The sequence below is a fragment of the Vigna unguiculata genome, chromosome 9 (assembly GCF_004118075.2).
Source record: "Vigna unguiculata cultivar IT97K-499-35 chromosome 9, ASM411807v1, whole genome shotgun sequence".
Lineage (NCBI taxonomy): Eukaryota > Viridiplantae > Streptophyta > Magnoliopsida > Fabales > Fabaceae > Vigna > Vigna unguiculata.
Genome location: NC_040287.1, coordinates 686,114 through 713,107, shown reverse-complemented (window position 1 = coordinate 713,107; position 26,994 = coordinate 686,114). Strand labels below are relative to the sequence as shown.

The 26,994-nt window shown below is 33.0% G+C and overlaps 4 protein-coding genes across 5 annotated transcripts; 2 read left to right on the top strand and 2 right to left on the bottom strand.

The window, feature by feature from the left end:
* Positions 1-5,536: 5,536 nt before the first annotated feature.
* LOC114162817 (two-component response regulator ARR2-like) lies at positions 5,537-9,279 on the top strand. 2 transcript variants are annotated; one of them, XM_028046796.1, is made up of 6 exons: positions 5,537-5,874; positions 6,305-6,457; positions 6,547-6,921; positions 7,241-7,317; positions 7,403-8,578; positions 8,661-9,279. In XM_028046796.1, exons 1-6 carry the CDS (start codon positions 5,712-5,714, stop codon positions 8,727-8,729), a joined length of 2,013 nt encoding a protein of 670 aa, XP_027902597.1. In that variant the 5' UTR covers positions 5,537-5,711; the 3' UTR covers positions 8,730-9,279. The 2 variants fall into 2 exon arrangements, with proteins under 2 accessions (XP_027902597.1, XP_027902596.1); XM_028046795.1 differs by having other exon boundaries at positions 5,538-5,874; positions 8,658-9,269.
* LOC114162818 (COBRA-like protein 7) lies at positions 9,169-11,970 on the bottom strand. The gene is made up of 2 exons (XM_028046797.1): positions 11,056-11,970; positions 9,169-10,938 (listed from the first exon to the last, which is right to left on the bottom strand). The coding sequence occupies exons 1-2, from the start codon at positions 11,573-11,575 to the stop codon at positions 9,524-9,526; spliced, it is 1,935 nt and encodes a 644-aa protein (XP_027902598.1). The 5' UTR covers positions 11,576-11,970; the 3' UTR covers positions 9,169-9,523.
* Positions 11,971-18,327: 6,357 nt separating this feature from the next.
* LOC114162547 (extensin-like) lies at positions 18,328-18,768 on the top strand. Its single transcript, XM_028046470.1, has one exon. The coding sequence runs from the start codon at positions 18,328-18,330 to the stop codon at positions 18,766-18,768; it is 441 nt and encodes a 146-aa protein (XP_027902271.1).
* Positions 18,769-21,904: 3,136 nt separating this feature from the next.
* Positions 21,905-26,747, bottom strand: LOC114163132 (importin subunit alpha-2-like). Its single transcript, XM_028047248.1, has 11 exons — positions 26,348-26,747; positions 26,067-26,163; positions 25,869-25,960; positions 25,632-25,763; positions 25,355-25,540; positions 25,108-25,271; positions 24,941-25,019; positions 24,145-24,273; positions 23,208-23,335; positions 22,720-23,103; positions 21,905-22,603 (listed from the first exon to the last, which is right to left on the bottom strand). Exons 1-10 carry the CDS (start codon positions 26,558-26,560, stop codon positions 22,734-22,736), a joined length of 1,590 nt encoding a protein of 529 aa, XP_027903049.1. The 5' UTR covers positions 26,561-26,747; the 3' UTR covers positions 21,905-22,603; positions 22,720-22,733.
* Between the last annotated feature and the right edge of the window lie 247 nt (positions 26,748-26,994).

Genomic DNA, 26,994 nt, shown 5'->3' with positions numbered 1-26,994 from the left:
CAAAACAGGTAGGGTTATCATTATCCATGTTTATGGTGGGCTTTTGTTTAAAGTCCACTCGGGTGATTGCCATGATTATGGGCCCAAACCAATGTTGTCAAAGATGAGAGACCAAGTTGTCATGTTCTTTTTCTTCTTGCTTACACAAAATTGGCTACAACTATTTTATGAGCAAAGATGTTCATTGTACGTGGCATTTATAGTTTCCTTGCATGACACCGTTTCATTAAATTATTTTGACTCACTTGCCTTTATTTGCTTTAATTGTACCCTAATGTTTTTTTTTCTTCTTATAGCAATCATATTATTAATGATAAAAAGACAAAAGGATGTTGAAAACCTAAAAGAAGATAAGTATTGCTCCAAACAGGTGGAACACTGAGACCAAAGAGTACAATGCATGTCAATTTTCATTTGTCTTCAGAAAATGTGCACTTTAAGGTACTTCTGAATTATACCTTATATTTTACTTTCTTCATGCTTTACTTTGTTTTAAATCAAACCTTTTTTTCTTGTTTGTAAAAACATACATATCCATTTGGAGGAGACACTTAAGAAACAAAAACACATAACCTGGGAAAAAAACAAATGAGTATGGAGATGGAGTTTATGTACATTGTGAATTGTATGAGATGTGAATCAATTTGTGTAATCCATCACACATGGGTGGGGTGACACAGTATCAACATAATGTTTGTACTGTCAAGTTGCCATATACATATATATATATATATATATATATATATATATGTATAAATACAAAATTATTGAACTCTCACGAGGGACATGTGCGCCACTTGCAATTGAGCATACTTTGCCAAATATATAAAAGGTATTTTCTTTTTCACTAAATGTGTACCTCTTTAGAAAAAAAAAAGGTGTGACCAATGCCCAAATAAAAAAAAAACATTTTATTTCTTTTGAGATGTTGATTAAGGCTTTTAGAAAAAAATAATGAATTTATTATTATTTTTTACTTTAATGAAATATTTATAAAATTTTGATGGGTTAAATACGTTTTTGGTTCTTTAACTTTTAGTGAAAATTAAAATTAGTCCATCTTCGAAACTTTGGTATAATTTAATCCTTCAACTTCAAAATTGCGTGGATTTGGTCCTTTTAACCAAATTTGTTAAGTTTAGTTGACGTTTCAAATACCTTTCATGATAGTTTCTTAGATAATATTGAAGAAAAAACGTATCAAACGGTGTAAATATCTCAAATGCTATCATGATATGTGTTTGAAATTTTAAATAAACTTAACAATATTTATTTTAAATGACTAAATTCACGCAGTTCTGAAGTTTGAAGACTAAATTGGACAAAAGTTTCGTTGAGGGACTAATTTCAAATTTTTCTGTAAATTGAGAACAAAAAACATATTTAATCAAATTTTTAGTTACCATTTTTATGCTTATATTATACTGAATACATGTATGTAAACTAGTTAATATTGTCTTGAATTTTATGGATGATAGTTAAATAAAAATAAACAAGTCTTTAGAAAATATTGTACGAAAGAAAATGGAGGGAGGGAGTAACTAAGTTCGTGCGTATATTTTAGAGTGATTTTGATTGTCGGAAGTTTTTAGAGATTATTTTTATTTTTTCAGTTTCAAAATTTGATGCTTTCTATTTTGTGAAATAACTTAAGATTACGTCTCTGTCTTCTGTGTAACTGTATTATGAGAAGCGACAATAATAACATGGCTATGTCAATGGCTAAATAATGATAACAGATATAGTGAAATAATGACAAGAAATTTGTTAGTATTTGTTTAAGCTACTATATCAGAGCTTTTTATTTATTTTTGAGAATGTATATAAAATTGTTTTGAATATTGACAAACTATTAACGGTTTTGAATAATCCCATTAAATGTTTCAAAGAATTCTAGCAATGTGATAATTATTATATTAATAATTTTTTAGTTATATCATTTAAAGTTATATTTGTCATTTATAAATATAACACTTTTCCCGTAAAGAATATACAAGAAAAATATTTTATTATATTTACTCTTGTTCTCTTATCTATCTATATCTCAAATGTATAATTTATATGAATTAAAAAATATGAAGAAGTCACGTTTTCTAATTAACATTTTGGTCAGTATTAGGTGTGATTCAATTTTCAAATTTCTTTGGAATATTTATTATTGTTATTTCGTTTAGAATGATCATAAGCTTATTTATTATCTAGATTCTATATTATATTACTGATTTTATAATTAAATTATTTTTAGAACAAAATAATAAGTTGCTAAAGAAAAATCAAAGTTATTATATTAGTTTTTTTTTTATTTCTCATAAATAAATGAATAATATATGATTTGTGTTTCAAGTGGTTGTGATAAAGGTTCTATTTATAGATATAATAATAATAATTTTTGTTACCAACATTAAAAATGTATTATATAAAATAAAAATTGTATAGCAAATGGTAAATAAGATGAAAATATATTTTATTGTTATAGTAGTCAATTTAGTTTATATTATGTTTAATGAGACTCACATTAATGTTAATTAGAACATTTATATATTTTAAGAGATTTTTGATTTCTCAAAAACTATTTTAGGTATCAACTTTTTTTAAAAAAAATTAATCAAATTCTAGCACTTGTGCTAATATTGAAAAAGAAAAAGATGAAATGTGACGAAAATGTCATGAAATAATTATTGGCAACATTCTTAAACTCAACCGATAATATTGTTTGTTTTTATGTATTATAATTTGACTTTTATCTTTAATGGACGTCAAATCTTCTGCATTAATAATGATGAATTTACATCTTGTTATGAACAATAATGATAATGATATGTTGATTGAAATTGAATAATTTAATATAACAATGCCTACTTGAATGAAATTTTCATTATACCAATATTTTTTAATTATCCCTAACAAAAATTGACTATTCATATAATTAAAACTATACGTTGAATATGAATTTTATGAATATATAATGGATTATTTTCGACCATTGACAAAATATTTATTTACAATTGTTATGTTTAATTATGTGTTAAGTTTATGCTAAATTTAAGAATTTTGAATTGAGTTCTTTTTAAATTTTTTATGGATCGAGTACTCAATAATTTTTCTTTTTCAAATGAATCCTCGCTTTTTTTTTTTTAATAACTAGGTGCCTTGAGTACTAAGTGGTTGATGAAATTATTATTTTGTTATAAGTTATTATATGTTATTTTATTATTTTAAAACTTTATAATTTATAATTTATAATTTTATACTTTTATAATCATAAAATTATGATTTTATGATTTGAATAAAAAAATGAAAATATATAACAATTTTATATTTCATAAAATCATAATTATAATTATACAATTTTGAATTAAAATATTAAAATTATAAATTTATAAAAATATAAAATTATCGATTTTAAAAATAATTAAATAATAAAATGACAACATATCACACCGATCAATGACATGAGAAGATAATAATTACAGTACACATTCACTTAACTTCGTACTCATTTAAGTCTGCATTCCGTCTAAATTCGTATTTGAAAAGAAAAAATTATAGGATTAATAATTTTGTGACTTTATATATATATATATATATATATATATATATATATATATATATATATATATATATATAAAGTATATGAATAAAATGAAATAACAAGTTTCTTTTGTAACATATTTTTTATATTTATTATATATCTAATACCTCTCATATTATTACAATAAGTAACACTCATAATATTCCATACTCTAATTATATAATCCATAATATTCCATATTACAATATGACTTTGAAAATTTCATAAGTTAAGATCCTAGTTAAATCCGCAACAAACTCTCAAAATAAAAATACAAACTTAAACAAATGTTTACTGTACATCACACCTGTACTTAAATCACATTATTCAAATAATAAGAAAGGTTAAAAACGAGATTAAATTGAAAAAAATTAAATTTATTAAATATTTAATAAATCACAAAAAATCATATGTAACTCATTTAAATGTTTTCAAATTTATCATGACTTACAACGTAATTAAGTCAATAATTTATTTACTTTTCATTAACCGATTAACTAAGATAAGAAAATATGTTAAACGGTAAGATAGACGTGGAAACTTCAAAAATATTATTCGAATGTAAAAGTTTGGAAATATTACCTTGAGAAAAAACTGAAAAAAGAAATTACCTCGAGGGAAAACATTGGAAGAAAAATAGAGGAATTGGAACATGTTTCTAAACTTCTGGTTTGTAATTTAGGGATGACAATAAACTCTCTCTCTATAAAACAATTTATAGCTAAGTAAATTACATGTTTAGTGGGTAAGATCATAAATAATAACCCAAAAAAAAGAAGAGATTAATGTGTACAATAACATTAACACACTTGTATATGTGAACAATTGTTTGCCCATGTGTGCATGTGTGCACGTATGTGTGTATATAAATAAACACACATATAAATAATTGTATTTATAATAATAAATATTTTTTAAACTATAGTAATACATTTAAAAAAATAATGTGAAAACCTATATACATGCGTATAGGTATAATTATATTCTTAACCAATTATCTCTTTCGATAACCTTCTAAAATTTCCATTCCAAAAATTGTTTTAGATAATAGAAATTGTTAATATTCAATTTATATCATACTTTAAAGTATTCACTATACATGTAAATTAAAACCTGGTTACCGTAAATTTAAAAGTTATAAATTTAAAAACAATCAATAACATTTTTCACTTCCTTTTAGATATTAGTTAAAGAGTTAAATATGTTTTTGGTCTCTTAACTTTCAGTGAATTTTGAAATTAATCCATTTTGAAACTTTTAACCAATTTAGTCTTTATCTTTTGAAATACGTGAGTTTGATCATTTTAATCAAATTTTGTTAGGTTTATTTGATGTTGGGTACACATTTCAGAATTGTATTTGAGTTGTATATACTGTTTGACACATTGTTACTTTAATGTTAAGTCAAATTCTATTATGAAATATGCTTACAATATCAAATAAACCTTACAAAATTTGATTAAAAAGAATAAATTTATATATTTTGAAATATGAAGTATTAAATTAGTTTAAAATTTCAAAATAAACTAATTCTAATTTAGTAAAAGTTAAAAGATAAAAATAAATTTAATTAAATAACCTTTAAAACAAAGAAAAAGGAAAGTGAGACAAGAGGAGCAGAGTTTACAACTGCCCCTTTAGAAATGTTGTGACTTTGTGACAGAGTTGGAAGTGGTTTTGAGATCCGAGGTGGAGGGTTAGTTAATCCAATCTAACCAATGAGCTGGATCCACTCTTTCAGGAGCAACCTTAAAATATGATAATATTAACTTTGCAAAATGTCAAAATAATTACACAGACACCAACGTTTTAATAATATTATTATTATTATTATTTTGACAACATTATTTTATGGAAAGTAATAAAATATGCCAGAAACTGAGCATCGGTTTGAAACAGAGAAAAAAAAAAAAAAACTCTTTCAGAATCAGAGCCTCAATCATTTCCATTATTTATATGCTATATTATCTGCAGCCAAAAGAAATTCCATTACCCTTTTCTCTGTTTCTTCGCCTGAACTCTTAAACAACTCACTCTTGTGTTATTATATTTAACACTCTCATGATGATGCCAGTTTCAACCATGTGAACCTGTTTGAGTCTGTGTTTGTTGCTGTCAACTGTTTTGGATCTTCACAAACATGAATCTCAGCAGCGGCAAGGGATCAACTTCAAGTTCTCCCATGAAAACCGGAGACGCCGTCTCCGACCAGTTTCCGGCGGGTCTCAGGGTGATGGTGGTGGACGATGATCCCACTTGCCTCAGGATACTTGAGAGGATGCTGCGTGCTTGTCTCTATGAAGGTGCTTAATCACTTTCTTCCTTTTGGGTACAGAAAAGAAATGCAATTTGCCTTTTTTTTCTTCAATGTTTATGTGGTCGTGGATAGTACTTGTACTTGTCAATCAACTCCAACTGTGTCTTGTTATGGAGTTTTTGCTCCAAACATGTCGTTTGATACGGTATTTACTGTGATTTTGGATTTTGCTGCAGCCTTTCTTTTCAAGTTGATGCTTTTTTTTGGCATGGTTAAATAGCATGGCATGAAGTGATTGATGGTGTTTGTTTTCATCTCGTGCTGACAGATTTGTTTGTTAATTGTTTTTTCAAACCTTTGGAATTGGTTCTGAAGTAAAGTTGGAGTCGGGCCTCTTTTTTTTACTTCCCTTTTTTGAATTTTGATTTGTGAAATTTGAGATTTTGCGATTTGATTCGGTTTCTTGTTGGGTTCAGTGACGAAATGCAAGCGAGCTGAGGTTGCATTGTCGCTTCTGAGAGAGAACAAAAACGGGTTTGACATTGTTTTGAGCGATGTGCATATGCCAGACATGGATGGATTCAAGCTTCTGGAGCATATTGGGTTGGAGATGGACCTTCCGGTTATTAGTAAGCGTCGTTTTGATTGGTTTATGGCTATTGAGAGACACTGCATTGATATAATGCAGTAACAAACTTTGTGTGAATGATTTTTACAGTGATGTCTGCTGATGATGGAAAAAGTGTTGTGATGAAAGGGGTGACACATGGTGCCTGTGATTATCTGATTAAACCTGTGAGAATCGAGGCTCTGAAGAACATATGGCAGCATGTGATTCGGAAGAGAAAGAACGGGTTGAAAGATGCAGAGCAATCGGGTAGTGTGGAAGAAGGAGATCGTGTTCTAAAAGGGTGTGACGATGGGGATTTTTCATCTTCAGTGAATGAAGGAAAAGGCTCAAAGAAGAGGAGGGATGAGGAGGATGAAGGAGATGAGAGAGATGATTCCTCCACGTTGAAGAAGCCACGAGTTGTTTGGTCTGTTGAGCTTCATCAGCAGTTTATGGCTGCTGTGAATCAACTTGGAATTGATAGTATGTGTTCCTCAATCACCTCCTTGCAAAAAAAATGTTCTGTTGCTTTTCCATGCTGTCTTATCTGACACAACAAACAATGCCTCCCACTACTTTTGATCTTTGGATTCTTTCTGTCTAATCTTGAACTGGTTAAGAATCCTGAAAGCATCAAATCCACACATTTTTACTACTTGCATCTTCCATGTCAGATTGCAATATTTTGGCATGACCCCTTCTAGCCAAATCAGTTTTCTAACTATATATCATGTTTTGACCATATTCAACAAACATAAATGCCTCATCTGATGTTTTAAATTTGTTGTTCATTCATATACAGAAGCAGTTCCTAAGAAGATTCTGGAGTTGATGAATGTTCCTGGTCTCACTAGAGAAAATGTTGCTAGCCACCTCCAGGTTTGATACTATTATGCTTCATAAAACATATACTTTTGGGAGAAATCTAGGAATTGATGTTTTTTCTACCTGTTTTTTGGTACAGAAATACCGTTTGTATCTTCGAAGACTGAGTGGAGTTTCACAGCAGCAGGGTAACATGAGCAACTCCTTCATGAGCTCACAAGAAGCACCATTTGGGGCAACCTCAATCAGTGGAATTGATCTTCAAACTCTTTCAGTTGCTGCTCAGCTTCCAGCACAAAGTCTAGCCAAGCTTCAAGCAGCGGCACTTGGCAGAACAACTGCTAAAGCAGGTGTGTCTATGCCTCTATCTGATCAGAAAAACCTTTTCAGTTTTGAGAGCCCAAGACTAAGATTTGCAGAAGGGTCACTGCATCATTTAAGCAACAGTAAACCAATAAACTTGCTTCATGGCATTCCTACCAACATGGAGCCAAAACAGCTTGTAAATTTGCACCAATCTACCCAAACCCTTGGTAACTTGAACATGCGAGTCAACGCTCCTGCTGCACAGAACAACCCCTTGTTGATGCAGATGGCTCAGTCTCAACCAAGAGGTCAGATTCTAAGTGAAAATGCTGATTCTCATGCAACCAGGTTTCCATCATCTTTGGTTCAGCCTACAGTACCAAATGATGTTTTGGGAAATAGAATTACTGGCTCCAGCAACATAACCACTGCTTATAGTACAGTTCCACAAAACTCTTCATTGTTGAGTTTTCCCATCAACCAAACCAATGAAATGTCTTTCGGTAATTTTCCTCTTAGAAGCACTCCGGGTATAACTAGTATTATACCAACTAAATCCATGTTTCATGAAGAAGGTACCTCAGGAATTAAAGGACCTGGTGGATTTGTGTCAAGCTATGACATGTTTAATGAACTCCACCATCAGAAGTCCCATGATTGGGACTTAACAAACACGGGAATGACATATGATTCTTCTCAGCATGCAAATCCTTTACAAGGTAACATTGATGTCTCACCATCAGTTTTAGTCCATCAGGGTTTTCCCTGCATGCAACAACTGTCTGTGCAAACTAGAGATTCCACTTCAATTGGAAAACCTCTGTTCTCCTCCACTGGGGAAGCCATACATCAAAGTAATCTCCAAAATGTTGGTCAACACCTCAATACCCTTGTTGACAATTCAGTAAGGGTTAAGGCTGAAACATTTCCTGATCCAAGCTCCCAGATTAATAACCTCTTCTCTGATCAGTACGGTCAGGAGGATCTTGTCACTGCATTTCTGAAACAGGTTGGTCCTTTTCTGTACACATACCCTTTCACATAGTTTTCCTTTGTAAACTAATCATTTTCTTCTGTTTTTCTTGCAGCAGGAAGGTGTAGGACCATCTGATCATGATTTAGACTTTGATGGATATTCCTTAGACAACATTCCAGTTTAGAACAGATTCCTGTCAGATATCTTTCTAATAGCAGACGCCAATGTAAATAGTTGGCGTTCCATTTGAACTAAATCATCTGCGATTAGTTACTTCGTTTCTTAGTTTAAATTTTTCAACAAATAGAATTTAGTTGATGTAAAAAATTCAGGCATCAGGGAGTAGTGTGCTATTATGATTTAGTGTGGATGCTCAAGATCAGTTAAGTGATCCATCAAGATGAATAATAACAAACATTAAATGCATCTATGCAGAAGGCATATTTGCAAGTTTTTGGCTGCTTTTGATTGCAAAAGTCCTAGCAAGCTTCTACTGTTGAAGTGTACATGATGACATTGATTTAGGGCAGAACTGCAGAAGCAAGGTTTTGATACTGCTGCAGATTTGTAGGAGCAGTTTTAACCTTAATAACACCCTTATGAAGTGTTTTTTCCTCTGCTCCTTTTTTTTTTTTTTTTTCCTATTTTTGTTTTTCAAATTGATTGAAGAACTGCTGTAAGTATGTAAATATTCCATTGCCCAATACATTCAGTCTGCCCATTCTTTTGTGGTTGCTTCTTTACTTGGATAGTACTTGTTCAATTATGCTTATGGGATTTTATGTCCAAAACAATGAATAATTCATAAGTGTTAACTGCAGAAAAAGAAAAATAAGGATCTGTCCAAAGATTAGAAAAAGTATATCTCTATATTTTCTAACACAATTCCAGAATTAATATCGTGTAAAGAATCGTACAAAAACGGATATACAACACATGGCTGTCGGAGAACAACAACAAAATCAAACAGTGCCTCTATTACGACATGAAGAATATCGACAACAAAATCAGGAAGAACATCATAGTAGGCAATGAAACCTCTGTTCTCGCAACACTGCTCGGTAACACCGAAGGAAGAGAGCATTCTTCCCCATTGAAGAACACTTTACTGGGAAACCCATCACCACCAGCCACATTGATTCCAGGGGTCTCCTTCTTCGTAAACGAGATCACCGATTGCTGTTTCCCCGGCACCCTAGGATCTTTCCGAGGGTTAGATCCATCGGTTTCCGCCACAAGAAAGTTCAACCCCTCTTTCCCTTGCACGAAGATCGTGTTCTCCACACTCTTCAAAAGGCTTCCATTGAACGAGTACACTTCCTCAAACCCCTTCGCAGCTTTGTCCATTTCCACTGCAGCAAACCAGTCTGCAAAACTAGTCTCACCCCAGTTGAAAAGTGTCACCCTCGCGGTCCAACCTTTGCGGTAATCCGTGGCCACGTGCCAGTTTATGCTCACACCACAGTTATCACCGCAAGGCATGGGATTAGGCACAGGTAAATGTTTAATCTCAGCCCAAGAAACGGCCTTCTGAGTTCGGTTCTCGAAAGGGACAAGAAGTGCCTCCGGTGGAAGCAACATGGCTTGTGAAGTTGCGCTGCATGTTCTCTCCGGATTACTTGGACATCCACATGCACACGTGTTGCATGGGACAACCGATTCGTTGTAATAAGCTGAGAAAGACACGCAGCACTTGCGTGTTTCACGGTTTGTGTTTGTGATGTTGCAGACCACTTGCCAAGTTGCGATTGATGATTTGTTTGATGGAGAGTGAGTGGGGTCAGGGGATTGAGTTGGACTAACCCTGATAGGGTTGCCACATTCGTAGTGAGGGTTAAGGGTACCCTTTATCTCCCAGTTATGAGGAGGTGCGAGCGTGGAGCGGTTAAGGTTTGGTGGCATTTTGAAGACTTGCATTTGGAACCTTGAAGCGGACATGCTAGGGTCCATTGTCGGTGGCAAGATGGTGCCATTCCTGCAGCAGAATGGGATATGACCCAGTTCTGAATCGTTGAACCTTGAGGGAGGAAGATCCACTATGGTTGGCCTTCTTTCACAGTTCAAGACGTTGGAAAAATCAAGTTCCTTGTAGAAATTACCTTGAGAACCGAAAACACAGTCAGAGGAATCCACTTTCAATGGATATGCACCCTTTGTCGTGTAGATGAACTCGTCGTTCTGCCAGTCCCAGCTTAGTCTCCAGTTGTCAAGACGACCTAAAGGGTTGTTATTTGCGATTGTAACCTCTGCCCAGTAATTGGAATCGTAGGTTCTGATGATGTCGTATGTGATGCTAAGATCACCCTTCTCGCGGGGTAGAAACTCTTCCTCTGTGCTCGTGTTTGTTCTGGAACTGGGATCACTTGTGCAACACACATGAGTTTCATTGCTCCCTGAAAATCAAATCAAACATTCAAACATTCACTTGCCGGATCAAATTAGACATGTCACATGTTGTCACAGTCACACTTTTTTTTTTTCTCTTCCAAAAATAGGCAAATAAAAACTACCTTCTCCAAAGGGTTGACCACACACGAATCCATCGTTAGTCAAATTAACCGACCGAGGCATCGGCACAGAAGGTGGCGCAACCCCAAGCAAGCTCCCCACCATATCCACCTGAACCTGCATCTGGGTCAAGTCGCCGGCGGTCGCCACCGCCGTCTTCAGATCCCTCACCGTCGACCCACTTAACACGGTGCCGTTCCCAACCGCACCGGGAAGACTCGTACCGTCCGCGAGCACCGCGTTGGACGCGGACACTAACCACTCGCTGTGCTGAAACCCCACGAACACCTTCCAAGACTTCAGCTCCTGCAAACCGTTGTTCAGCACTGTCAGCCTCGACTCGAACCGGTACGGCTGCTGCGTCGCGTCGGAAACGTTCGGCGGCAGCCGCTCGCCGCCGGTGTAGACGTACGAGACGAATATTCCATTGCAGGAAGCTGCGGTTTGCGACTGTGACATCGACGGCGTTGCCGAAAAGATGGCAAGCGTTAAGAAGACGAAGACGTGGACATGCATGGACATGGCTAAGAACTCTGAACAAAGTTACTGAAGCAAAAAAATGGTGTATAGTATACGCGTGTTTTTGGTATTAGATGTTAGAACATCATGGTATGAATATAGGAATATTGTGTTTAAGGTTGTTATGGTCTTTGAGTTGATTGATTCAAGGGTGTTGATTTATAAGTTTTGTTATATAGTTTTGGATTTTCAAAATGGTGACAGATTTTGGTTCTGAGGTTTTTGTGTCTGGTATTGGTATTTGTTTGTGTATGTTTGGACATGGACATGGTCAAGGACAAGGATGTTATGGTTTGGCCAAATGGCTTATTGAGTTGAAATGGTATTTGAGAGTGGGTTGGAATTTGCGTTTTCAATATTCCTCACAGTCACCACCAATGAACACTTAAGGAAAAATTCTTATTACGAAATCTATTAATAAATTGGGAAAGAAGAAAGTACCTATAAATTTGGGTTGAGACTTTGTGTTGTTTTGTTTACTGATTCTTAAAGGGTGACCAAGTGAAGAAGGAGAAATGGTGTTTGTTTTGTGCCATTAGTTCTGTGTTCTCATTTCATGCCCTACGCATCAAACACAGTCCAATTAATTTAATTTCACTGCTTGAGGATCTAATTAATTAATTTGATTACGACAAATATGATATTTTTTTTTTATTATAATTGAGTTGATGACTGCTGTTAAATAAACGTTTCGTATTGTTATTCAATTATTTTTAATTATAAATAATGTACTCTTTTTATATCTCAACCACTTTTCTGTTATATTTACGACATTTACGGGGATGTAACTTAGAAACATATTTTCCTGGTACATCTGTTTAAAAGTTTTATATAAAAAAAGAAGTTTCTTCCAGCACATTTCAACTTCCTGGAATATGTATTTTTTTTTCAATTGTTTTTTTAGTTTTTTTAAATTTTATTTTAATGTTTATTTCTTTTTTAATTTTATTTAATTTTCTTAATACCTTATTTGAAATCAAAATTAAAAAACATAAATTAAAATATCTCTCTTTCTATATATATATATATATATATATAATATATATATTTTAACTAGATTTCGAAATCCGGTAATCATCTTAATAGAATTTCAAAATTCAATACCTATTTATTACCATAATCAAAAAGTCATGAGTCATTTAGAAGATTTTGAAAAGTATTGGAGGTGCAGAAAAACAGTTGGTGGTGCAGGAAGAAACCCCAACAAAAAGTGTAGCGTGGACTTAACAAGAGTGAGAATAATAAAGTTCAAAAGAGGGGTCTATTGCATGGCCCATTTTGTTGGATTTGGGCTATTGGTATTTTTTTTTCATGTGTACTGAAAAGATTTGGGTGAACCTCATAGTATTACAGTAAATGCTATTTTATTCAATTATTTCTATACTTAGAAGGGATTAGAGATTGAAATTAAAGACCGAGTGTTTTAAAGGGGACAACACGAAAAGGAAGAGAAGAAAGTAGGAGATAATGAGAAAATAAGAAAAGAAAGATACAAACAATTGAAATTAAAAGGTAATTTTATCATTCAAATTAAGCTATTGAACCAAAAAATACATTACATTTTCAAAAATAATAGGATGAATGAAATTACACTTCTAAAAAATATCGATGTAAAATTGAAAGTAAGCATGAAAATAGGATACACAATTAAGCTTTAAATTAAGGGTTAAATATGTTTTTGTCCCTTAATTTTCAGTGAATTTTGAAATTAGTCCATTTCGAAATTTTAAACCAATTTAGCCATTTATCTCTCGAAATAGGTGGATTTAGTCCTTTTAATAAAATTTTGTTAGGTTTATTTGATGTTTCAGAATTGTATTTGAGTTATTTATACTGTTGGACACATTTTTTTAAATATTAAGTCAAATATTATTACGAAACGCGCTTGAAATGCCAAATACAATTAATAAAATTTGATTAAAATAACTAAATTCACGTATTTCGAAAGATGAATAACTAAATTAGTCCAAAATTTTGAAATTGGCTAATTTCAAAATTCACTACAAATTAAGGGACCAAAAACATATTTAACCCTTAAATTAATCATAAAAAGTACTTTCATTAGTCAGTTAATTAGTACCACATTTAGGATTTTAAGTATGGCACATTTTTGCTTGCATTATATAATACAATAACATGTTATATTAATCCATAAAAACAAATTTTCACTCACCTCTTTGAAAATAAATTTAAAAAAATTCAATGAGCATGACTCTTGATTTTGAAACTCTTCTTCTGAAACCTATCCATCTACCTTGGATTCTTATAGATCTTGAGCTCGTGCTGCATCACATTTAATATAAGAATTTGAGAAAACTATACAACACTTAAAATCATAAACTGCATTTTAAAAACGTGTTAAATGTTATTAAATTTAAAAGTACTTTGGTCCAGCCATTGCATGAACGATACATTGTGATGTTATTGGTAATGAATTTTCTGACTTTGCGAGTAAATTTATTGTGGTCCACTTTCTTTATCAACTCTCTCAATATATGTTCTGCACGTGCCAACTGTGTGAACATTCTGATTTCATTCACCAACACCGTGTTAAAAAAGACCAGGTTCAATTCACCAATATATTATGGACACACACCTATTAAACTCCATTCTATAAATATTTTTAAATTTCTTTAAAATATACACCATAATTTCACTCATTTTAAATATGGTGTCATTTAAGATCCATTCTCATTTAAATATGGTGTCATTTAACATTAATCCTTATGTCATTTAAGTTTATCCATTGAATTTTTAGTTGACTACTTTAACAACGCATCTTTCTAGTTATAATTTAATAATGTATTTGAACAAATAAAAGTAACATTAGATGTGCAATGACTAACAAATTTAGAAAATATTTAGGGTTAAATATGTTTTTATCCTTCAAGTTTTAGTGAATTTTGGAATTAGTCTTTCTTCAAAATCTTTGACCAATCTAGTCATTCATCTTTAGAAATACGTGAATTTAGTCATTTTAACCAAATTTTGTTAAGTTTATCTGACGTTTCAAGCAATTTCATGATAATATTTGAATTGTTTATACTGTTTAACACATTTTCGCTTCAATGTTAACTCAAATATTATTATAAAATGCATTTAAAATGTCAAATAAACTTAACAAGATTTGGTAAGAATAACAAAAATCTACATATTTTTAAAGATAAATGACTAAATTGATATAAAATTTCAAAAATAAACTAATTCTAAAAATTCACTAAAATTTGAAGGACTAAAAATATATTTAACCCAAATATTTACTAGGGACAATATTAGGTTTGCAAGCAACATATAGGCTGTAAACAAAAACCATATATAATCTTTCTCCATTTTTAACCTTTATATTTTCCAATGTATGAAGCTTAACACACTTTCAACAAATATTTCATAATCAAATTCTTAAGTTTAAAAAAATGATGAAATATAATATTTAAGATTATATTTTCAAAATAAAATTATAATTTATGAGAAAAAAATATTTTAAATAAATTAAAACTAAAATATGAATAAAAAATTAATTTACAAATATTATAATCTTCTGATGTTAAGAAAAAATGTAATATGATTTTGAAAATGGTGTAACATAAAGAAATTGCATAAATTAAAATAATATTTATAGTATGACATGAAACACGTGCCCTGCAAAATTCAATTGAGGAACAAAATTATACGGGTGACCCACCCACCCATGAATAATTTGGGAAAGGACCTTAATTGGGCTGGTTGGATCATAAAGGGCCCAATGGGGCCAGTACTCGTGGCCCATCCCTTCGTGTTTTCGTTTTTTTCCAAATTCAGGTTACTTAAGCACTAATTAAGGGCATTTTTTGACCAAATTTGATGATGAAAAAAAACATATTTTTCCGCCATTAGTATAAAGCATACAAGTTAGGTATTTGAGGTGAACATGATACACCATAAAGTCACACAATTACATGATCTTTCTCTTTTATACAATGAAAATTAAATTATCACTTACTTATCATTATCTATTATCTAGATGGTTCTTAATGAAATTATAAAATAGAGTTTTATTGAAGAAGATCCATTATCTCAAATTTCACTCACATCATAATCATCATCATTAACTTATGATCTTGATGAATGCACAATAGAGGCACTTATTATTGCATGTTTATGTTATCTTCATGTTTCGATTTCGACCTAAGTTTATCCGACCGTCATCATTAGAAATAACCACCGCGTTCTCAAGATATTGCCCGCTTTGGATCGTTTAAGCTCCGTCACGATTTTGTTATTAAAAGGCGCCTCAGAGAGTGGAGGGAAATAGGACTATTTAAAATTCGCTTGATCTCGACTCTTAAGCGATGTGAAACTTATTGGTTGTACTGGAACAACAGAAATTAGTTTAGTTCATATTCTTGGTTAGATTTTTGGGTGTTGTCTTTTTATTGAATATTTATTGATATTGGTAAATTGAGATTTTTTTTAACATATTTTAAAATATTTGGTAGATGATCAATTACATGAAATATTAAAACTTGGAAGGAAAAAAAATACGTATACATTATGATTATTATATCTGAAAAAGGGTAGAAATTCCCTTGGACAAAAAGGCACTGAAAAAGCATAAAAGCAAGTGAAAGTTTGAATAATGCATTGCTTGTCCATGCTGGCTAAGACTAAGGAATATATGAGTGTATTAATTTTGTTTATCGAAAGAAGAGAATGATTAAAAGAAAAGAAAAAAGGTGTCAATTGTGACAATCATAGAAAGAAGTAAAGGTATGAGTAAAAAAATATATGTGATGTATCAATCACAAATCATGATAAAGTATCGTTATCATATATAATAAATCAGTTGATTCTTATAATACTTGAGCCAAAAAACATACACATTTTTTATTAGTAGCCTATGTAAACATGTTTCACTCTACTAAAAAAAGATTGATATTTAATCTAATAATAAGAGAAAAAGATAAAAGAAAAATATAGTGGTGTATGACTAATGCTCTACACAAGAAGAAAGAGAAGATAGTGTTAGAGTGGGGACCATAACAAAGAACTATTATTTTCCAGCTATAACAGTGATTCACCCTCAAAATAACACAATCTCCCTTCGATTATTATTAGATCAGAAATGGATTCTCATATATGAGTATTTCTTTTTTATGAAATTGATTTAGTGGATTTAAGAAAACTTTAAGAGAGGAGTTATAGATTTAACTCATTCATTAACAAAATATTAATAATAAAATTCATATGTTAAAAATGAGTTAATCAATAATTATGTAGAATAATTTTAACTGATATGATGTGAATAACATAAGCCTTGTTATGTGGTTTGATACTTGCTATGATATCGAAGACAATATGCATGTGTTGTTCATTTTCTTTGCTTTTTGGTATATTATCACCAATCATCTCATTTTTTTTTTCCAATAATGTTAAACTAGTACCCCACATTTATTTTTGTGCAATTGGAATGATATATATGTCGACCAATTCATTAAATTCAATGAAATTACGAGTTTATTTTCTTGGAACATGATAAAAAAATAGCACTATTTTTTCGGGAGATTTTTAAAATTTGATCACATTTCTTTTTTAAAAGAGAATTTTGAAGTTACCATATAAAATAACCGATTTTGAAGAGATGATTAGTAAAGATATACACTAACAATACAACATAAATTTAACTTACATGCAGACACTACTTGTCAATGAATTTTTTGAACGAATATTAACGATACAATATTAATGAGATATGAACTCAGTCTGCATATAAGAAATTAATATTATTCACACTTCGATTTAAAAAAAATGTAAAATGTTAAAAGAAAAAAAAAATGATTATTGGATGGTGGAGCCTATGGGTGATGAGGATGGAAATGGATGGATGAATGAGTGTGAAAGTTTTAGGGTTATTTATTTAAGGGTAACCAGGCTGGAAAGGAAGCATGGACGGCCATTTGTGATGGAAAATTGGCTTTCTAACATCCTTTGCGTTGACAAAACGGTTCATGATTTTACCATAAACTTTGGGATCAGTGACATTGTTGTGCCTTCATCAACAGTGCAAAAACGAAGATATATAGACACAAAGGGACAGAAGAAGCAATTTGTATAGCACAGATCTAAAGAAATAAACAATGAGATGACTCCAAACACTTCTTGCGTTCCCTTTACGTCTCTTCTTTAGGACCATTCCTACACTTTCTTACTATTTACCTCCTTCTCTTACATCCATACTTTAACCTAATTTAACCTAATTTCGTAAACCATGTTAATTCATTAATGTCAGAGTCGACACACTAGTAACTAACTCATCACTCATCTAACTAAACCTAAACCAAAACGGACCTAAATGTTTCTTTTATGTAAATGTTTCCGACAGTTATTTCTTATTTCTTAATCGTGTTCAAAGTTCAAACATGGCTGCTTTATGTTAAAGTAAAAACGTGTCGGTGTTCACAATTTTTTTTTTTATTATTCCTTTTTCACTATTCTATTGTGTTATTTATAATAATGGAAAGGTTTGAAGCAGAGTTGAAAAGAGGATAAATAAAACACTGTTTCAACCACACCACAACACTGCACCTCAAATAGCAACACCACACCCTTCCCTTCACTTTTCTTTCTTTCTTTCTATCTCTACACATTTTCTTTTTCTCTCTCTCTCTTCTTTTCTGAGCAAGTAACAACCTCATTCCTCGGATTCTCACAACATGAGAACCACAGTGTTGTGGTGTTGTTTCATCACCTTTCTGTCTCTCACTGCTCTTTCGACAACAATGGCAGCAGCAGCAGATCACACCCTTCAAACTTCGTCCAAGGATGACATCAAATGCACCCCCTGCGGCCAGGTTGTTCCCTCTCCGCCGCCGCCCTCTCCGCCGCCGCCAGCTCCCACCACCACCTACTGCCCTCCCCCGCCGTCCCCTCCTTCAAGCCCCGGCGGCGGCAGCGGCACTTACTATTACTCCTCTCCGCCGCCGCCCTCTCAGTACACCTACTCCTCTCCACCGCCGCCGGCATCTTCCGGCGGCGGCGTGTATTACCCGCCGCCAACTAAGTACTACCCGACGCCGCCACCGCCGAACCCAATTGTCCCTTATTTCCCGTTCTACTACCACACCCCTCCTCCGCCGTCCACCGCCGCTCCTCCGGCGGCGAAAAGCTGGTTAGTCTGTGCAACCTCGTTGTTACCTTTTCTTGCTGCTTTGCTTTGGTAGAAAAAAAAAAGGAGAAAAAAGGAAAATTGTGGGAATAAGTGCAGAAATTAGCAGATCTTGGGAAAGTGGAAGTGAAGTCACTGCAAAGACAGTGTGCGTATTTCCCATTTTGCCCCTGGAGTAGCATAAACTTGTTTCAATTTCTATTATATCACTTTTTTATAATGTAATTTAGGTTGATCTGCAATTTAATTTGTAACTGTATTTAGCCTTTTGATTTTGGTTACTATGAGAAAATTATAAATTCAAGAAGGTTCCTTTAGTTTCCATTTTTTCACTTTCTGATGTTAGGTTTATGTCAATATATTATTATTATCTTTCTCAAATGCGTTTTTTTTTATCACAACTTTTCGTGGAATTAAATACAATTAATTAATTAACTAATTGATAATAATTTTTCACACACAGTTCATGATCGTTAATCTCATCTAATAGTTAGCATAAAAGTTTACACCAATTAGAGGTTACAATTAGAGAATAAATGTTACAAAAACGTTAATAATTTTTTTCCATTATCAGAATATTTTATTAAATTAGAATAATTAAAACGTGCAAACAATTGATGAAGAAATATATTATTCATAACGTTATTATGGTTGGCAATGAAGAAGCGCTGGTGGTGAGTTTCCTAACAGATAATTAAGGGATCATGTGCAAACAGAAAAATAACATTAAACTAATGAAGAGAACACATCATCATCATCAACATTGTACAACATTATTGGTAAGTAGTGTGGTTGCTTTCTGATGTTTCACACCCTTTTTTCCTAAGTGAAGTCACCCTTGTGAGTGTTAAGAGTTTGTTAAATTTTGGATAAAGAAAACGTTGAATCACTTATATGAATTTAATTCATTTATTAAATCAATTTTATATATTGTCCTTCTACAAAATATTACAGTTGATGATAGTAGATAGAGGATTGGTATTGTATGTTAATAGTTTGATTTGTCTATAATTTTATTTCCTAGAATTTTAGATAAGAAAAATACAAACCTCATTCTCTCAATTTGAAATGTCTAAATTCAGAGAGGTTTAGAAATATATTTAAAAATAATAGATTTATAATGTAATAAGAAGACAAAAAATAATAAATATAATAAATATAGATAAAATAAATATGTATTTCAATGTGAACACATGACTACTTCTATCTACACAAAATATTTCTCTATGTTTTTTTAACATGTGTTGTTGCTAATAAATTTTGTTGCATATATTTCTACCTAACGTATTTTTGTAACGTGTATCTCTAATATGCATTTCTAACAAAAAATTATAATGTCATAATCATAATCTCTAAACAGTAATTAAATTTGAATGTACATTTTATATTTTTTAAGTAGTATGTTTAAGAGTATATATCTAGAGTTGTGGCTGTGTGAATTATTGAATTTTTATCTGATTAGTAATTATGATGAAGAACAGTGAAGTGGGCCACCTTCTGTTTCATATTTCTCATTCTTCACACATTTACATCCAAATCCAACTCATCTTTCTCCTTTGTGTTTCCAATGCCAACCCATACCAAACTTCCATTTACTATTTTAAATAATGCATTTTAATTTCTCCATTTTTTTATAAATACTTTTTAAAAAATTTTTAAATATTAAATGTGGCCCTTGAACTTTTTTTGTATGTTGTAAATGATATGATGTAGACCCTATAATTATTTACAATAGAATATAATACTCACTAAATAAAAATACCCAAGTAAGTATTTACTTGAAAATTTTAATAGATTCTTATTTATACGAAAAAAATAAATACAATTTCATGTTAAATATGTTTTTTAAAATATTATTGCTTTATTTATTAGAAGTACCTTTTAATTTAAATTCAACCTCACAAAATTAATTTGTAAGGTAAGATTTGCATCCATGTTTATATATTATGAAATTGTCTTCTCTCTAATTGGTGTGGGACTTCCAACACACCCCCTTACAAACTTGGCTTTAATATCATGTTAGAAGTGAGTTTTAAGCATAACTCAACCCCACAAAATCGGCTTAAAGTGAAGTTAACACCCTACTTATATATTATGAAATGATCTTATCTCTAGTCGATGTGAGACTTCCAACAAAAGTGGTTATAATTTCAAAAGTTACACAAAATTGGTGTACTAGTGTGTGTGAACGCAATAGAGCCAAAAAGACCATTTTAGGACAAGAAAAATTCAAATTACTTCATTCATTCCATTGTGCTTTAGATGCTTAGGAGTGACTAACTCATATTTCATTGGGGTTGGATTGTACTCTTTGTAATTGTCCTATGCAATATAATTTGTGTCTTGGTTCATATGTTTCATCTTAATTATTAATATGCATGATGGAAACTTTACTATTTGGTTATATCTAATCATTAGGAAATGAATTGGAACTTAAACTTTGATAGAACAACCATGAGATTGGGTTCCAGAAGATATTGAATCTTAATGCAAATTTTATGTTAAAATAGTTAAAAAATTAATGTTTTGACACATTGATTTAGAACTTGCTTATAAGGAATTAGAGCTAGTATGCTTATGATGTAGATGTTTGAGCAAGATAGAGAGATTGTGTAAGAAATATTGTATTATTACGGTTCATGGAATCCAACCTTAGTAAAATCTTTTTAAAATTATTTCATAACTTTAATCTTTAGTAATTTTTCATGTGAATTAAATCAACCTTTAATGCTATCACCATTGTTAAAATTAGTAAACAATTGTAATTAGACAATCTAAAATTAGTAAATAATTGTAATTAGACAAACAGACACAAATCTCTTGAAAAAATAATATTTGAACTTCCATTGAGAAATTGGTACACTTGTCAAAGAATTAACATTCAAAACCATTAAATATGAATTTAGAAATTTACATGTTTGTCTAACATCTAATCTCTATAATATAAATCTCATCAAGTGACATTCTATAATGAAGTAATTTTTTACATATCTGGCCGCATATGTATCTCTTGATGTTTATTCAGTTTCCGTATATCTGGTCAAAGAAATCACTTTTTCTTTACAACAAATTAATTTGTAAGTTATCTATTTTAAGTGTCTTGAATATCCTCATTTTTTCTTCAAAACTCAAATCAGAGCCCAAAGAAGAGTTGTCAATAAATCGCACGGACATTAAGCAAAAAGACAACCTTCACAAAAATAACAAATTGTTGTAACATAGTTTCACAAATTGACTACAGTTGATACACATTCCTTTCCATTGGGGGCATACAATTTTCAGCTCTCCTAATAAGTAAGAGTTTGGGCTTCAGGCAGCAATCTCGATTTAGGCTTCTTATTGACACTATACATTCTAAGCCCTGACATGATGCGAGAGAAAAGACTTTAAAAGAGAAATGCAAGCACAAAAATATTCTAATTCTTTCATTTGAATACAACCACGATTTCTGAATACTCAAATCAAATACGGACTCTGTATAAATAAATTACCAATTCAACTACACGACTCAATAAAAAATAGGACTCAAAAGCCGCATTCGAGAAAAACCCATCCACTGCCATATAATACGCTCCCTGCTACTGCAACATAGAACCTTCCAATAGTTATATGCCCACAGCATATGTATTTTTAACACAACATAAACTTCTAACAAGGCCATTATGCTGCTGTTGAACCCACCACCACCCTTCTTATTTGGACATGGTAGTTAGACTGACCCACCCCAGCACCTCATTAACCACGGACACAAGACCAGACTTAAACCAGACAACATGAAGTGCAAGGACCAAACTGACCGAACTCACCCCCTGGTCCCCAACCCCACCCCACCCGAGACTCGACTCCAACAGTTTACCCTAGCATCAACCCTGCTCCATCCAACCAGGTTCCTACATTATTCAAACCAACTTGGCTTAGAGAACTGTGAAAACTTATATAAAAAATGAGGGGAAATTTCGATTGATGACCCTATAGAAAAAATAATACTGAGACAAAGCACATTTACCCACACAACAGTCTTCAACTAAAGTTGAATCCACCAGATGGGACTGGAAGCTCGTTTCCAAAGTTAAAACCAGGTTGAGCACCATCTCCAGTAGGTAGTGTGTCATCATCGTCTTCCAACCAGTATGTCTCAAGAATTTTAACAGCCTTTTCATATATTTCATTGTTGTCATGACTCTGCAGGTTTTCGATTTTCTCCAATCCTTCTGCATCATCTATCATCTGAGCATACAAGTTGACATCTCCAGTGTTACCCAAGCTCTTCTCAGCTTCCCCAACCTTCAGAATGTTCTCAAGACCTTCTAAACAGACAGTGACAATTCTTGGGTCGGGACAAACAAGCAGATCACAGAGTGGTTTAATGCAACCCTGGCTAACCAAATACCTAACAACCACATGTGATAAGTCAATACATAATTTCCAATAATTACCAACTTTTTATTATGATGTGGAATTAAAAAATAAAAAATATATATATAAAAGTTATACTTGATCTGCTCATGGGTACCACCAGACGTAGCATTTGAGATTGCCCATGCCGCTTCCTTTTTAATGTCAAACTCGGCATTTTGAAGAAGATTGACAAGGGGGGCAATCAGACCAGCTTCAATAACAGCCTACATCACATATAAATTGTATAAAGCCCAAAGCACCTATTTTAATGAAATAAGCCAACTAAAACTTTTATCCTTAATCCTTCACAAGTGCCAATAGAACATTCTCAAGGTCCCAAACAGTGTAAAATGCTTTATAATACAAAGCTTTATAATACAAAATACCAATGCTCTGTTACTTGAATATACAGGATTTTTATTCTATGATTGATCACCCATTTTATCTTTGTAACCAACTTTTTTATCGTTTCTCTTGTTTAAAGATACAATACAATAGTTTTTCTGAGGCCCATTTTATGTTCTCCCATTATGTTTCCTCAGATATGTTTACCACATTTTACACCCACCTTCCTTCAATAAATAGACCACTCTTTCATTTATTTTCAGTGCTGCTGCTGCATTTGGAAGACATGGACGAGAGAACGGGGGGTAATATTATAACTATAAAAATATTTAATTCTTAAAATATGGATGGATTAATTTTTTTAAAATTAATCATTGATAGATCAAAAATAAATTAACGAACTACTTTATCCAATGGAATTAATCCTACCATATATTTGCCATCCCTAACTGCACCACATGTTCATGTTCAAGAACATCTTAGCTGCCTATATTACTTATTACAGAGCCACAGCATTAGTAGCACTCGGTAATGGTTGAAGAGACTAAAAACTTTTAAGAGATAAATATTTCCATTCCATTGAAATATCCAATTTAATATCATGGAGATAGCTAACATCAAGCTAAAGAAAGGGATATCCAATTTCCATTACATCAAGTAAAAACAATTGAGAGATATACTGGCTTACCTGTATCTGTTCTCGGTTTCCAGCTGTAATGTTCGATATGGTCCAGCAAGCTTCTTTCTTGATGCTTTTCTTATGATTGTGTGTCAACAGGCTCAAAAGGCACGGGAGAGCACCATGATTGATGATAGTCTGATGAAAATAGTTATAACAAAAACAGGAAATCCTCAACAATGATGCATTGGGGAAGTAAAACCTAGATTCATGGCGAGTAGTGGTGGTGTCACAGTGGCAACTCATAGTGCTAAAAGCCAAGAAAGACATGCAAATTGAATTCTTCAGTGGATAGTGGATAATGGATAATGTATGCAATGAATATCATTGTATAACTTCTTTACTCTTCCGAACCTCTCACTCTACCCAAACCCTCAAAGGATTCTATTCAGTACAAAACTAGAACGACCAACTGTAACACTCCACCCAAGTCAGCCAACACAAATTCACCATCAAAGTTATGAATTTAAGACTACAATTTTGTCGAGCGCACAGTCCATTGCACTCATATTCATATTATAGCCATATTATAGTAGAACAGCATATTATCGACTTAATCATCTTAGACTAGAAAAATTAACCTATCAAGAATTGAGTAAAATTATTTTAATATTTAAATTTAAATTTTCAAGATTCCTGGGACACATGAAACATGCAAAATTAACCTATCGACAATTTGGGGTCAAGTTACTTAAATATTTTAAATTTTAAAAATTAGTTATGCAACACCCACCAACTTCTATAGCTTCACAGACCTTGAGTAAGAATACAATTAAGTAATGGATGACTGTTTACAAGTCATTACCTGAGTCTGAATATCATCTCCGGTTACGATATTTCCCACTGTGCGAAGTGCAGGAATCAGCACTGAAGGGGATGGGTGCCTTTACAACAAACAGACAAGTTAGTGCCAAGACAATTAATTGAAACAATCGGCAATGATTGGCCAGGTACAGTAGATTTAGCACTCACATAAGGAGTTGCACCAGTCTGCCACACACACCAGCCTCAATAACAGCTTGGATTTTGTCATTTGTTCCATCAGAAAGATATGATAGCGCCCAGCATGCATCTGTCAAGACCTCTTCATCATTGGAAAATACTAATCGCTCAAGAGCTGGGAGTGCTGCCCTGACCTGTTCATAAAAAATTCTCATCGTTGTACGCCAACACAGGTTATCTTACAGGTTTGGTTTCAATTAAACAGATAGACAATTACCTGCTCAAATGGAGGCTGTGGTTTGCCCCTGCAGAAGTTTGACAGGGTCCATGTTGCATTTCTCAACATTGAAAGTTTTGCATGCTCGTTCAACTGGGCCAACAGTGGGATTAAGGCACCATGGCCAAGAACAAGATCACGACACCTGGGGGAGTCACCAGCAACGTTTCCTAACGCCCACACTGCCTGGAATTTCAGAGTTCTATTATTCCAGCAAGCTAGGTCAAGATTCCAAGAAAGGAAAAGCTAGAACTACTACATTCTTGTATCAGCATACCTGCTCTCGAACATCATCACTGGGCGAACTAAGCAGCTTGACAAATATCGGAACTGCGCCATGATCAATCACCACCTTGGTATTCTCAGAAGTTCCAGATGCTATGTTCGTGAGAGCCCATGCAGCCTCAAACTAACCACAAAAACAAATTACACAAGCAACCAATCAAGAAATCAAATTCCATCCAAACTACACTACACCACACAACAACTTCCCATGCACGAAATAAAACAAAACCTGAAGTTGAGGGTAATCCTCCCTAACAAGAAACTCCACAAATCGAGGCACAACTCCAGCTTGAATAACTTCTTCAATAGGGGGACTGCGCTCTACACAATAGAATAAGTCACACAAAAACGAAACAAAGTTAACACACAGAACCAGAGCAGCACAACAATTAAACAATAACATCGAACAAAATCAATCCACATTTACCAATCGAAAGCAGCTTCCGGAACTGCGTGGTCGCTTCCAACTGCTGGTTGTTTTCATCTGACCACACTCCAGCAACCATCGCAGGGAGGCTTTCCAACTGCGGCCAACAACAAAGAGACAAAAGCAACCATCATAACCGTTTTCATAACTAACAGACTAACCCCAATCGCACTCAAAGAAATCAAATCACAACTGCGCGATGCAAAGCACATGAATCTGAAATTTCCAAGATCGCAGTGGAATTCTAATTTCCTGCCATGCGATGCCGATAACAGCAATACCTTCTTCTCGACAATGGAGGATTGAAGAGGAGTGGGGAACTGTTGCTGAGCTTGAAGGCCTTCACGGCGCTTCTTCTGGAGGCTCTCTTCCCGTTTACTCTTCCGGATCTCCACCATGTTATCCTCCCTCCTCCTACGACCCTCATCGGCGTCCACCGCCACCTTGTAACGGTTGCGACGAACCTCGGTTCTAGCATTTGGCCTCAACGACATCTTCGCTGCAACAACAATAACCCTAACCCTAAGAACAATCAAAGATCGAAGGAATCGGAATTGAAAATAGGGGAAAAACCCTAAGTTTTCGATTGAGAATTAGAGCGACATGGTTCCTACGATATTCTCAGGAAATTTAAATAGCGGTGGGTTGTGTATGGAGTGGGGTCTGGGGTTGCGTTGCGTGTAGCGGTGGTTGTGGTTGTGGTTGTGGATCTCGGATCTGGTGTTTCGGGTCGGATCCAGGCCCGTTGGTCCTTGACAATAATAATAATAATGAAAGATGTTTCAATTTTTTTAATGGATCGTACCGATATCATGCGAACGGGTTACGGTTCAGTGCGGAGAGATGGGCCCTCACTTCAATCATATCAATCTCTCCACGGTATTCCAAGAATATCCAATTTCAACTATATATTATTTATTTTTTGTAT